This window comes from Euprymna scolopes, chromosome 1 (genome assembly GCF_053919585.1).
Source record: "Euprymna scolopes isolate OS-2025 chromosome 1, ASM5391958v1, whole genome shotgun sequence".
Lineage (NCBI taxonomy): Eukaryota > Metazoa > Mollusca > Cephalopoda > Sepiida > Sepiolidae > Euprymna > Euprymna scolopes.
In genome coordinates this window covers 175798561-175812402 of record NC_136482.1, presented here as the reverse complement: position 1 = coordinate 175812402, position 13842 = coordinate 175798561, and the positions used below count along the sequence as shown (strand labels likewise).

The 13842-nt window shown below is 31.4% G+C and overlaps 1 protein-coding gene across 1 annotated transcript in view; it reads left to right on the top strand.

The window, feature by feature from the left end:
* LOC145277673 (uncharacterized) overlaps positions 1-13569 on the top strand; it is a 49942-nt gene extending 36373 nt beyond the window's left edge. The window contains exons 4-5 of the mRNA XM_080129341.1: positions 848-974; positions 11763-13569. Coding sequence (XP_079985467.1) covers positions 848-974; positions 11763-13376 — 1741 coding nt within the window. The 3' untranslated portion in view covers positions 13377-13569. The remainder of the gene's footprint in view (positions 1-847; positions 975-11762) is intronic.
* Positions 13570-13842: the final 273 nt, after the last annotated feature.

Here is a 13842-nt window from a genome sequence, read left to right as displayed (position 1 = left end):
CTGCCTCACACAGCGGCAAGGTTATGCATGATGTCACTTTGTCTGTATTCTCTCACTAATGAGAGCACTTCTACAGACAATAAATCCATTTCTGTTCAGAAAGAGGTTGATAAAATGCAGTAAACCCTTTTGCCATGTATACGAGATGAAAACATGCTACACTTTGATATTATACTGGATTTGTTTACCTGCCTCCAACACTGGCATGGTTAGGTAAAAGGTCAGTTTATTGTGAGGAATTTAGATTATCCAAAAAAGGCACTGGTCCAGCTGTGGAAATAGTATGGAAGGTACCATGACATTACCTCCTGAGTGGGAGCATCTCAGGCAATTATCTATAGACAAATCCTCTTCTAAAATAAGGAGCTTAAAAGTGATTAATCTTTTGCCAGCTCCAAAGGAGTAGTTAATGCCATGAAGAATGACTTCTTGTGGTTGAACAGCTGCTACATTTTAATCCGAGGTTGGATTTCCACAGCAGCAAAGATAGACATGTGATATATTGATATGTTTATAATGGGAATCCTGCTCCCAATAAGGAACACTATGGTCTGCCTAAAAAAATAATAACCTGAATATTATTCCCCCACTGTGATGAGCAATGAACTTACTCCCCTTGAGAATAAGGGGAGGGGTAATATTGAAGAGGATGGCTTTTCAGGACTTAACAGATACTATACTTTGATCCTAGTTCAAATGCTGGGTAAGTTTTGTGTGTTTGTCAGTGTGTTAGGCTTAGGTTTTATAATAGCACATATCTGTAAGAGAGTCTGTCAAATCACACTTTGAAATAGCATTTTCACTTCAAAGTCGTCATTTTAAAAATAATCTTTCTTTTTTGTCTCAGGGTGACAGTTTTTCTGCAGAACAAACCAGTTGGAATTGGTTTAGGTTCTTCCGTTGGTATTGCTTTAACAAATGCCTGTGGTGATGCCCTTTTCAACAATTTTTACCGCAATTGTCCCATCATTCAGGTGAGATCATTATTTTAATTAGATTTTTTTTTTCTTTCCAGTCAACACTGAAGAACTTCTTCCTTAACCCGCATGAAATCAAATAATCACGTAAATTTTTACAAGCATGAAATCAAATAATCACGTCAATTTTTACAAGCATGAAATCAAATAATCACGTCAATTATTACAAACATGAAATCAAATAATCACGTCATGAAATCAAATAATCACGTCATGAAATCAAATAATCATGTCAATTATTACAAACATGAAATCAAATAATCATGTCAATTATTACAAACATGAAATCAAATAATCACATCAATTATTACAAGCATGAAATCAAATAATCACGTCAATTATTTTACAAGCATGAAATCAAATAATCACATCAATTATTACAAGCATGAAATCAAATAATCACGTCAATTATTACAAACATGAAATCAAATAATCCTGTCAATTATTACAAACATGAAATCAAATAATCACATCAATTATTACAAGCATGAAATCAAATAATCACATCAATTATTACAAGCATGAAATCAAATAATCACGTCAATTATTACAAGCATGAAATCAAATAATCACATCAATTATTACAAACATGAAATCAAATAATCATGTCAATTATTACAAGCATGAAATCAAATAATCACTTCAATTATTACAAGCATGAAATCAAATAATCATGTCAATTATTACAAGCATGAAATCAAATAATCACGTCAATTATTACAAGCATGAAATCAAATAATCACATCAATTATTACAAGCATGAAATCAAATAATCACATCAATTATTACAAACATGAAATCAAATAATCATGTCAATTATTACAAACATGAAATCAAATAATCACGTCAATTATTACAAACATGAAATCAAATAATCACGTCAATTATTACAAGCATGAAATCAAATAATCACGTCAATTATTACAAACATGAAATCAAATAATCACGTCAATTATTACAAACATGAAATCAAATAATCACGTCAATTATTACAAACATGAAATCAAATAATCACATCAATTATTACAAACATGAAATCAAATAATCATGTCAATTATTACAAACATGAAATCAAATAATCACGTCAATTATTACAAACATGAAATCAAATAATCACATACATTATTACAAACATGAAATCAAATAATCACATCAATTATTACAAGCATGAAATCAAATAATCACATCAATTATTACAAGCATGAAATCAAATAATCATGTCAATTATTACAAACATGAAATCAAATAATCACGTCAATTATTACAAACATGAAATCAAATAATCACGTCAATTATTACAAGCATGAAATCAAATAATCATGTCAATTATTACAAGCATGAAATCAAATAATCACATCAATTATTACAAGCATGAAATCAAATAATCACATCAATTATTACAAGCATGAAATCAAATAATCACATCAATTATTACAAGCATGAAATCAAATAATCATGTCAATTATTACAAACATGAAATCAAATAATCACATCAATTATTACAAACATGAAATCAAATAATCATGTCAATTATTACAAGCATGAAATCAAATAATCACGTCATTTATTACAAACATGAAATCAAATAATCATGTCAATTATTACAAACATGAAATCAAATAATCACGTCAATTATTACAAGCATGAAATCAAATAATCATGTCAATTATCACAAGCATGAAATCAAATAATCATGTCAATTATTACAAGCATGAAATCAAATAATCATGTCAATTATTACAAGCATGAAATCAAATAATCATGTCAATTATTACAAACATGAAATAAAATAATCATGTCAGTTATTACAAACATGGAATCATAAATCAATTCAAACAATCACCTATAATCGTAATCCATGTTATTCCTGTTATGTGCCATGCAAAACCCAATATTCCATTGAAGGACAATTTGGAAAGTTTCATATTCCCATGCTCCATTGTGAGGCATGTGGGTGCTAACTAGTGTTGGGATGATTTCAATTTTTTTTTTTTTGGATTCTAATACAATCGTTACGTATTCGCTATGTCTGCCTGTTCAAAATGCATTTGTCCAGTTTATATAAATGTTAACATCTACTTTTGTTGCTAGTATGTTATATATACACACTGACAGCAAAGTAAAACCACAATACAGTTGATCTATAAAAAATATATTGCTTTTATTTCACACCAACAAATAAACTTTTGATTATAAATTATTACTGATGTTTTGATGTTTCTAAAAGGGGCATGAGGTTGTGGGGGTTTAGGCAGTTATCAAGCAGTGAATAAATGGTAACGAGGCTGCCTAAAAAGTTCTGTTTTTTTTCCCCGATTAATCATCCTGGTGCCGGTGTTTGCTATGTCATCTTTTGACAGCTATAGTATGAGTACTTTTTATCTCTCTAATATCAGACAAGCAGATATTTGTCGTAATACTGTGAAAGTTTCTGGGTTGGAGGGGGTTGACAATCTCTATTACAACAATGTCAGTTGAAGAAGATCCAAAGTTCTCTCAACTGGATAACTCCAGTTGTCAGCTGTGTCTGTAGCCAAAATGATCAATCACTCATGTTGTGTTGTGCTGCGCCTCTGTTGTAAAAAAAACTCACTTGCCCATATGGTTTGTGTTGCGTTTCTGTTGTATACAAAATCACTGTAAAAGACCTTTGCCAAACGAACATTCCAAAACAAAAGGAAAGAAAAGTAAAATAAGATAACATGTCCCTTTTGATCCGAGATTTATGTTGTGTAAAAAAAATTAACGAATCTGAAAACAATTTGTACAAAGTTTTGTTTGTCTGTTCAGAAAGAAAAAATAATAATAAAAAAAGTATTATGTCTGTTTCTTTCTTTTTTTAGCTTTGGTATTTTTAGATTTTTTTCTCTTTACTTTCTTTCACTTAATCGGCTACACACAGCTAATATGCAGCAGTAATTGTTTAGGCTTTTAGCGACGAGGTATAGTATCCTTTCTACCTTGTTTCGAGCGATATTGGTATGAAGTACAAGTTTCGGGCTATTGCCTTATTCATTTTATAAGGATTATTTGATCAGTTTATCGCCTTGGTAATTTTCTCTAGCTGTTTTTCTATTTCTTCAATCTCTGTTTTTTGTCAGGACTCTGTCAGAATTGCAGATTTGGGCCATGGCTTTGATTTTTAGATAGTGCAAAACATCTGGTCGGCCCAACTGCCTCCCTCTGTTCTGACTTTTCTCAACTCTTTTCCAAACTTTGCCAGACTCCCTTTCAACTTGTCTCCAAACTTTGCCAGACTCTGGCAAAATTGCTTGTGTAACCCTTTTTATATCGAGGGTAAGTGGATAGGGTGGTGGTCCCAATCCACTTCAATAACAATCAAAGCTAGTCGGGCAATTTCCTTGCCAAAATCAATTGGTCAAATGCCAATTACACATTTCTTACCTTGGACTTGAATCCCGTTGATTTATTTTGATCCCCACGATTAATGACAATATCAAGATCACTAAAGGTCAACCACTTTTGTAGCCAAACCGGGTGCCAAAGTGTTAACGATACAATTTTCATAGACAATCATCATTCACACCTGCATAGTGTTACGGGCTGGGAGAAGCTGGGATGGCTCAGTTGGATGGTAAGAACTCTCTATCCTATCATCAGAGTAATGCAGGATAATTCGCCCATCTTGTCACGTTACTCTTTCTATCCCCCCCCACCCCACCACCAAAAAAAGAGCGTTTTTTTTTTGTTTTTTTTTTATCCTGCTTAAATATTTTCCTCTTTTTCTTTTTCTTAGCTTAGCCACTCACTTCTTATGCAGGCGGTTGCTGCTGCTATATGCTGTCACGAGTTGGTTTTTACAGAGGGAGAAAAGGGTGGGCTTAAAAAAGGGCAAAGCGTTAAAGGGTGTAGTGAGGCTCTCGCTGCTAGTGATGTGTGTGAGGGAGGGGAAGTTGAATCTGGATTTATGTTTGATTTGGAGGAGGGGAAGGGGGTTTGTTATTTGCATTGATATTTATTCGTTTATTTATTACTAGCGGGGGTACTCGGCGTTGCCCGGGTGTTTGTAGGTGTGTGTATGAGGAGAGGGGGGTAAATAATAACCCTGAAACGATGTTAAAAAAATCGGAAAAACCAAAACAAAAAAAAAACGCTGTGTGTATGGGGGGGGGGGTAAACTAAAGAATAAGCGAAGTAAAAAAAAATAAAGAAACGTTGCCCGGGTGTTTAAAGATGTAAAAAAAAAAAAAAAAAAAAAAATAGTTTTGGTCGTGAGGCTGGATTGAACCCGGGAGCCTTGACGCGGAGGTGAAACAAACTCCAACCGACGTTATAACTGAGAATTTCGGATGATGTCCATTAAAAAATACATAATTAAAAAAAAAATTTTAATGAAATTATTATAACCAAACTTTTTAATGGCAGAAATATAAAATAACTGACTTGTTCGGATTTTTGCGGCCAACGTTAATTTTTATGTACAGTGTGTGTGTGTGTTTATCTTTCTTTGTGCATTTTTAATACAATTCAATATTTATTTAAAGTGCAATGTATGTAGATGGTCATTGAAAGGAGAAATCCTTCTAGACCGAGGCAATTTTTATGCATGTTAAAATCACAAGTATAAACAATCGAGATTTAAAAAAATATATTTTATTCACATATCTTTTATAACTTTTATTTTTATAAAGATGAAGTGTAGTATCACAAGATACAAATCTTTTTATAATTTTGATTTTTATTTAAAAAAAAAACAAAAAAAAACTTGCTATTTACTTATTTCTCCATAAAGACAAATTAAGTACAAGTAAGTTTAGCATCCAAAATATTCAGTTTCTAATGTTTTGTAATTAATTATTAATTATCGTTATTATTAGTTTTATTAAAGTTCTGTAAATATATTAAAAAACACACTCAGAAAGACACCCATTTATTTTAATATATGTTGTTAAATTTACGTTCGTTTTGTTACTTACACCAAAAGTTTTGTGTAAATAGAAAAAAGTTTTTTTTTAATCCTTAAAAGTTTTGTAAATATTTAATATTAAAGAAAATGATTTATAAATATATATTTTTTCTTTTAAATCATAAAAAAATTTTTGCGAACATTTGAAAATGTCTGCTATTTGACGTGTTTACAAACAACCAACGGCAATGTCAAGGTTGAACAACCGGTGTCACTTGAAATGTGTGCCTTATTGCGCCTATCTTTGTCTTCTGCTACTGGGATATCTAATCTTTACTTGACCCCCCCCCTTTTTTTTCTATTAGTTTGTTTTGTAACAGGTTTTTCACTTTTCCGTTCTTTTTTTTTCTTTTACTTTGAATTCTTTCCAGTATCCACCCCCTAAAAAATGCAATCCCTGGTAAAAAAATAACATTTACGGTCAGCAATGTTTCTTTTCCTAGTTCAACACTTCTTAACAGACACTCAACAATACTATTTTCTTTGTTTTTTCTTTACTCAGTTAACTATAATGCTCGACTCTAACATTTAATCATAACCATATATTGACATTTTATGTGCTTCAAAATCTCCTTAGGTGTGATTTTTAAAGCTTTTAAACTGTCTACTTCTTACTATTTTCAAAGTGAGGGTGCATATGTGAGTTGTGTGTGAGTTTAGTTGTGCATGTGTGTATGTTCATGTTTATTTTGTGTGTCCGTGTGTGTTTTTTCTGTGTCTATGTGTGTGCGTGCATGCATGTTTTTTGCGCATGTGTGCACCTGCGCAATTCTGTGTGTGCGTGTGTTCCTGTACATGTTTGTATTTTTTGGTGTGTGCTTCTGTATGTATTTGCGGTTGTGTGTGCGTTTTTCCAGTGTGTCTGTTTTTTGGGTTTGTGCTTACGCACGGCAACGTGTGGCCAGACAGGTACAGCCAGTTTAAAATAATTAAAAGTTTTTATTTGGGGAAAAATTGTTAATTTTCATTTTCTTGGTTAAAAAGGCAAACTACTTGATCAATTTATACGATTTTTGGAATATGACATTCGTTCTGTGACGGTATGTACATTATAAAGATTTTTCTGTATTTTCGTTTAAGTAAAATTCTGAATAGGAATACAAAAATATTCTTGCAAAAAAAAAAAAAATTTGGCAATTATGTGCTGCCATAAAATATGGTTTTAGTCATTTTAATTAAATATTATTTCAAATGACTAAAAACATGTTTTTGATAGGTTTTATTTCTTATCTATATTAATAAAATGATAGTGATTCCCCCCCCCCCTTCTACACAACCGACGTTATACCTATTGAAAAATGCACATGCTGCATAAAAATTCAATATAATCCAACTACTAGTCATTAACTGATGTTGGTTTTGTGATTATTACAATTCGATTTCATTTGTTCTCATAAATTCTTATATAAATTCCTCGGAGAGTAACTTTTATACTTATGTGAACTTCACTGCATGCTACTCTCTTATTATTTACTACTCTTACTTACCTCAAAGCAACCGTGAGTATTACTCCATCTTCCACATCTTTTTCCCCTCATTGCCATCCGTGTTCCATTCTTTTACAAATACATTCGACATTAGTTTTTCCATATCCCTTTCTTAAAATAATGATCACTCCCTCCACAAAATTCGGCCAATTTGATTGGCTGTCAGCTTGCATTTCTTGGAATACGCAATTATCTGTTTACGATCTTTTTCAAACGGTTACACACTATACAAAATAGCATCGATGCACACACAAAACAAACACCTGTTTTTTCCCCTGAATACAAGATTTTCACCATGTTCATCTAAGACGATCGAAGCCTATCCGCACAGATGTGACCACATGTTGACTTATTGTTTAATACACTTCATTTCTGTACATAGCTTTTGTTTACACATGTTCACAGCAAGGCGGACACGATTACTGATCAAACATTAATTTCCGCTGACTTCTAGCTACGGATGCACAGACGTACATGAATATACTGCCTTTTCTATTACATTTTGCTTATCATCGTTACATCATACACAGGTCATTTTGTGATGCTTATCAGCTACTGTACGAACCTGCTTTGGTAATTGGTTAGGATAATGCACACATTGATAACAAATAGTAAGAACCTTTTGGTATTTCTATACGTTTTTTTTATCGCAGGTGCATACTGTTTTTTCATTTTAAACGTACAACAATTTAACAGAACCGGATTCTAAATGTGTGTACAATACGATGCTCACAATGCTATTATATTGCAAAATAACATATTTCTTTCTGGATTTATATAAACAAAACATAAACAACAAAATACAAATTTAGCAGCAACAGCAATGAAATAGGAATTAGCAGAAATAGCAATAGCATCAAGAATACAAAAAGCTGCAAACAGCAATAGTAGTGCTGTGTGACAAAACATTTTTGTTCTTATATCCTGATCGGGTATAATTAACACGTATGAAGTTGTTAGAGACTATTTTTTCATGGCCACATTGTCAAAACAAGTACATAATTCATTTTGGCAAGAAAAATAACCAAAAGGACTTATTCAACTTAAATAATTATTCCGAGGTAAGGGCATTCAGTTTTGAGAATTTGTCAAGACATATTTTAATTTGAATAACAAATTCAAGAAACACCATGAAAATATAATTTTCATTTAAATCTCTCCACATATTTATTAAAATTAATCCAAATTAGACAAATGAATGTTTCCACAAATGGATAAACCTTACAAAGAGACGAGAACGCACAAACACAATCTAACATAAAGACAATCCTTATACAATTATTGTACTAACTTTTTTATTCAGATAGCCATTCTTTACATGGGGAGGATATGGTGTTTTTTGACTATTTTGTACTTTCCCCTAACTATTTAATAAAAGAAAATATAACACTTGAATTTATTTCAACACTAATATTTTACAAATTCTGCGATACAATTGTGCATTAGCAGCAAAACTAAAAACCTAATAACAGGTTTCGACAATTTTCGAATGTTTTACAAATTCTTTTTTTTTCTTTATTGTTATCTATATATTGATATGATAACGTGTGTTATTTTCTGTGTCACACTTACATCTTTTTTCTTCTGAGTGACTCGTTTAATTGTTATGACCTTCCATTTCTAGTAATAAATAATTTTACTAAGAATTCTTCATAAGTTTTGGTTTTGATTATAGATGAAGGAACTGAAGTTATATATATATATATATATATATATATATATATATATATATACACACACATATTTTTTTTCTTCATAAGTTTCGGTTTTGGTTCAAACTGATGCACCCAAGTCATATGGATATATTTTTTTATTTTTGAAATCACAACTTTATAATCCATAAGAATCGATAGTGAATTGACTCTATAATAATATATACAAAATCTACAAAAATTAAAATATCATATTTAAGCATATTTTACGACCGAGCTATGCTGGGCATCCATGCTAATTTAGATAAATACTTTCGTAGTTTTAACAAAAGAGCTACAATAATATCAGGGTGTCTTCATTTATACTGAACATCCACAGAATGCCAACATCAACATAATACATGTGAAAGAGTCCGTAGTGGAATTTCCACAGGTCCTTATAGCCTATCTTAGCATCGGGAAGAGACGGTTTTTGTAACTATTTTGTACTTTCACCTAACATTTTAATAAAAACAAAATCTTGTACAACTTTAATTTGCTTTGAAAATAATATTTACAAAAATAGAGCGGTACAAAACCAAAAAACATAAGCAAACGCTTCAGCAATTTTCTTATGTTTTACAAGTTCTTTTTTTTTTTTTCGAATAATGTTATTACTTTTTTCACATTTATTTAGAGATTTTTTTCCATCCTTACACAAGCTACTAATCCCACTGTGTGGGTTTCCATTCCAGGTTATTACCAATCACGTCACCAAACTAAAACAAATTTATCTCAGTCTATAAGGATTTCTCTTTCATTGCAAAAAAAAAAAAAACACCAGAACCAATGGTTTCAGGCTTGATTGAAATATGTCTTTGTAATTAATTCATTAATTTCTTTTTTTTTTGGGGGGGGATACACATTTACAAACTTTAGAAGTTTAACTAACATCCATTTTTTTTACATTTCTGTTTATTGTTTCATGATTGCTTAAAATATTTCTTAGTAAATATTTTCTTTTTTTCCTCTCATTCTAAGAGGGTGGAAGCACATTCTCTTATATGTTGATTAACATGCTTTTTAACATTACTCTATATTAGTGAGGATCTCAATTAATACTTCAGAAAACAAAACAAAACATTAGCTCAATCTATGATAATGCACCACATAATTATAGTTTCATTTGTTTTTGAAGGGGTGGACTTCTTTCAACAAACCTATACTGGCTTTGTGCCAGTGATCAATGCTGGTGCACAAGTCCTGCTAGTTTGTTATAATTCATTTAAATTACTTCTTGTTTTGTCATGAATTATAAGCTAATTTCTTTAGAAAGTGTTAAAATCAGTCTATAATTAAAGAGTTCTTAGCTTTATTTTTTGTTATATGGTCTATCATGAATTTTGATCTTACATTTTTTGTTATGAAGTTTTAAGAGCTAAACCAAACGTATGTGTGTATATATATATATGTGTGTGTGTGTGTGTATGTGACCTTATCTGTGTGAGTAATAGTCTTTACCAAACTACTGTATCAATTTTTGGTCTGCAGACTTGAAACTTGATATATAGTGGATTTGGACCATTAGAACGAATCCAATTTGGTTTTTAGCCAGTAAAAATAGCTACTGAAGGATCATAGTTAAAAAAAAATTGAACTTGTCAGGCATAAGTCAACTAAACGTATTACTTCTATGTATACATTTATACCTTTTGACAACATTATTGCTTAAGTTTTATATGCGTATGGACTTAGATCAGACACAAACAAATAAGGCTGGAAAGCTATAATAAATGTTTTAGTTTTGATTCTAGCTGATGACACCCAAGTCATTTTTTTTAAACTCTTGAAATAACTAATATATACTGGGTACAATATAATAATCAATATAGTATTGGCTCTATACTGATGAATATGAAATCTGTATAAATTAAAATATATTTATTTTGTGACCTGGCAATGCCAGGTAGCTTGCTAGTTTAGTATAAAAATGTTTTTCACTTCAATCCTCAATTTGTTAAGGTTTTATTGATCTAAAGAAAAAAATTCCATGTAAAAAATGGATGGTCAGATGACAGAATTTTGTATCTGGCAATATTCCATTTTTTTTATTCTCTTCCAAAGAACATTCATACAATTTAGCTAAAGTGAAACATCTTCAAAAGAAAATACTTTTATTTAATAAAAGCAATAATAATTCTTAAAAAAAAAAATTGGTTCTTGTTTAGAATTCAATTTCATTTAAAAAAACAATAAAACAGAAAATGCAGACAAATCTTTATGATGCACATACCCGTCACGCAATAAAATTTTCATGTTCCAAAAATCATGTAAATTTATTGTAATTTTTTTTTTTTTAACTCAGAAAAAAAAATTTTACGAAGCGATACGTTATTTTTTGGATCTGTTGCCTTTAAAATATTTTAGAAATGAGGGTGAGACAAATCAATTTGAACTATTGAGACCAAAATTAGCCTTATAATCGATAGAATTTACTATTAAAATCGTTAAAAATCACAAATTTTAATTTTCTTAATTAAAAAAACTATTTGATCAATTTATGTAATTTTTAGAATATGACATTTTCGTATCGTGACGAGTATGTAAATCATAAAGATTTTTTTTTAAATAGTTTTAATTCTGAATGAAAATAAATTGTTTTTCCTCATCTAAATGTACCTTATTTTGCTTGCAAATATATTCATCTACTTTTATGTTTCAATTTTTTTTTTTATTTCAGAAGCGTGAGGAAGAATATAGTCAGAAGTGGATTAATTGGACTAATGTGAAATACTTAGCCAGTGAAATGGAAAGTATTGGTGGTCATTCTTTAGTTCCTGGACAAAACATTTCAAATCGCAGCTTTATAACTGCATTAAAAAAACTTATTGACTCTCATCCCTGGAGTGAAATGAACAGTGAATTGGTATTTGGCCCCGGAATGTCTGTACAAGTAGCAAAAATTCTATCCAATATTGCCAAAGAAAGAAACATGAATTTAAATGTAAAAAAAAATAATCGATTTGGCATTTTTTATGTCCTTCAACGTCATTATGATCCAATTAATATTGTGAACTATTTGAAAAAACATGGTGGTGCCCAAGGTAAATACCGTCTTGTCGACAAATCCGAGATTCCAGAAATCCAATGTGATCATTGGGAACCATCATCTTCAGATTGGAACGATGATAAAATATCCGAGAAAGTTCCAAATTCAACAGATTTCAACTCTTCCAAGAGACAAAAAATGTCTGATTCATTTGACAGAGAACCTATGCAAATGCCTTGGGCGGATGACAGGGGATTTGGGCGGATGTCTCGGCCTAATAATGAAAGATTTGAACAGTCACGTTGGCATGACAACCGAGAATTTGGACCAGCATCCCAAACTAACTTTGAGGAACCCAATCAGCCAATGTGGCAGGACAGAATGCCTGGCCCCTACAATAGAGAGGCATCCCAATCTAATTTTGGACGAATGCAAAATATTGAACGGGAACATCAGTTTCCGGGTCAAATGGAGAATCGAATGTCTGATAATTATGGTAATGAATTTAATTCTAACCAAAATCAAAGATTTGGTCACGATGAAAAAAGGTTTAATACAATGCACGATTACAGTGGGCAAAATTTTAATCGGGAGAGAGAATTTAATTCTCAGTTCTACAATACCAATGGAAATAGGGAGCAAATGCATCGTAATTATGACAATTTCGATAAACCAACATGTGAACGAGATAACAGAAACTTTAATCAATTTATGGGCCCAAACAGAAGAGATTATGATGATGTCTCCGGTGTTGATAACAATAGATTTTATTCGCAAGACTCAAACTATGATGATAGGAGATTACGATTCAACGATGAACCACGATTCTCTCCCATGGATCACCCAAATAATTCGATGAATCCAAACAATATGATGGATACCAACAGAATGCCAAATAATGGACCCTGGAATAATATGCAGAATTCAAGGAATGATGATTGTGGAATGTTTCCTCCAAATAATATGGGACGACCCCAAGGAAATATGATGATGCAACAAAACCGGATGGGTGCAAATCAAGATAGTCAAAAAAATGAAGTAGCTTCTCTTCGATTTCTCGGCAAAAAAATTCCTCGTACAGCTCTGCATGCAAATGTGAAAAACATCCTCGCAAATGCCCGAAAGTTGTCGTATATTGCAAGTGCAAGGAATGCGATGGGAATGTCTGGTGGTCTACAGCCACGACGCAGAGTGAGAACACGAGGAAAGAAGAAACGTCCCCAGTCAGACAGCAACTCAAAAGCTCCTAATACATCACAGAACAAAGAAACCGAGAAGAAGCAGTCTGATTCCGACAAATCTTAATAGACCAATTTCCTCACAAGAAGTATTTTTCTTTTTCTTACAAAAATCTAAGTCTTCAGATCTGAATGACATAAAATAGACATTTATCCTTTTCTCATATTTTTTCCTTATTTTTTTTTTTTTAATGTCCATTGTTAACCTGTCATCATCTAGATTATGTAACTTGAATTACAATAAAATGTTTGATAAATTTTTTGGATTTTGATTTTATCATTTAAATAAAACATTTTTTCCAATAATTAGTAACTTCTTAGTTCTAAGGTCGGGGAACGGGGTCCCATCCATTTTCTTATAACTAATGTTGTGATGTGATGATGTGATAATAATGCTTGGTAAAGAAATCGTGACAGCATAAATCAGTTATTTGCAAATTCATGCTCAAGAAAACTCATGAGGTCAAGAGAAATTTTATCTGCAGGATAAAAGGTGTGATGATTGAACAAAGAACATGGGAAATGTGAGCTGA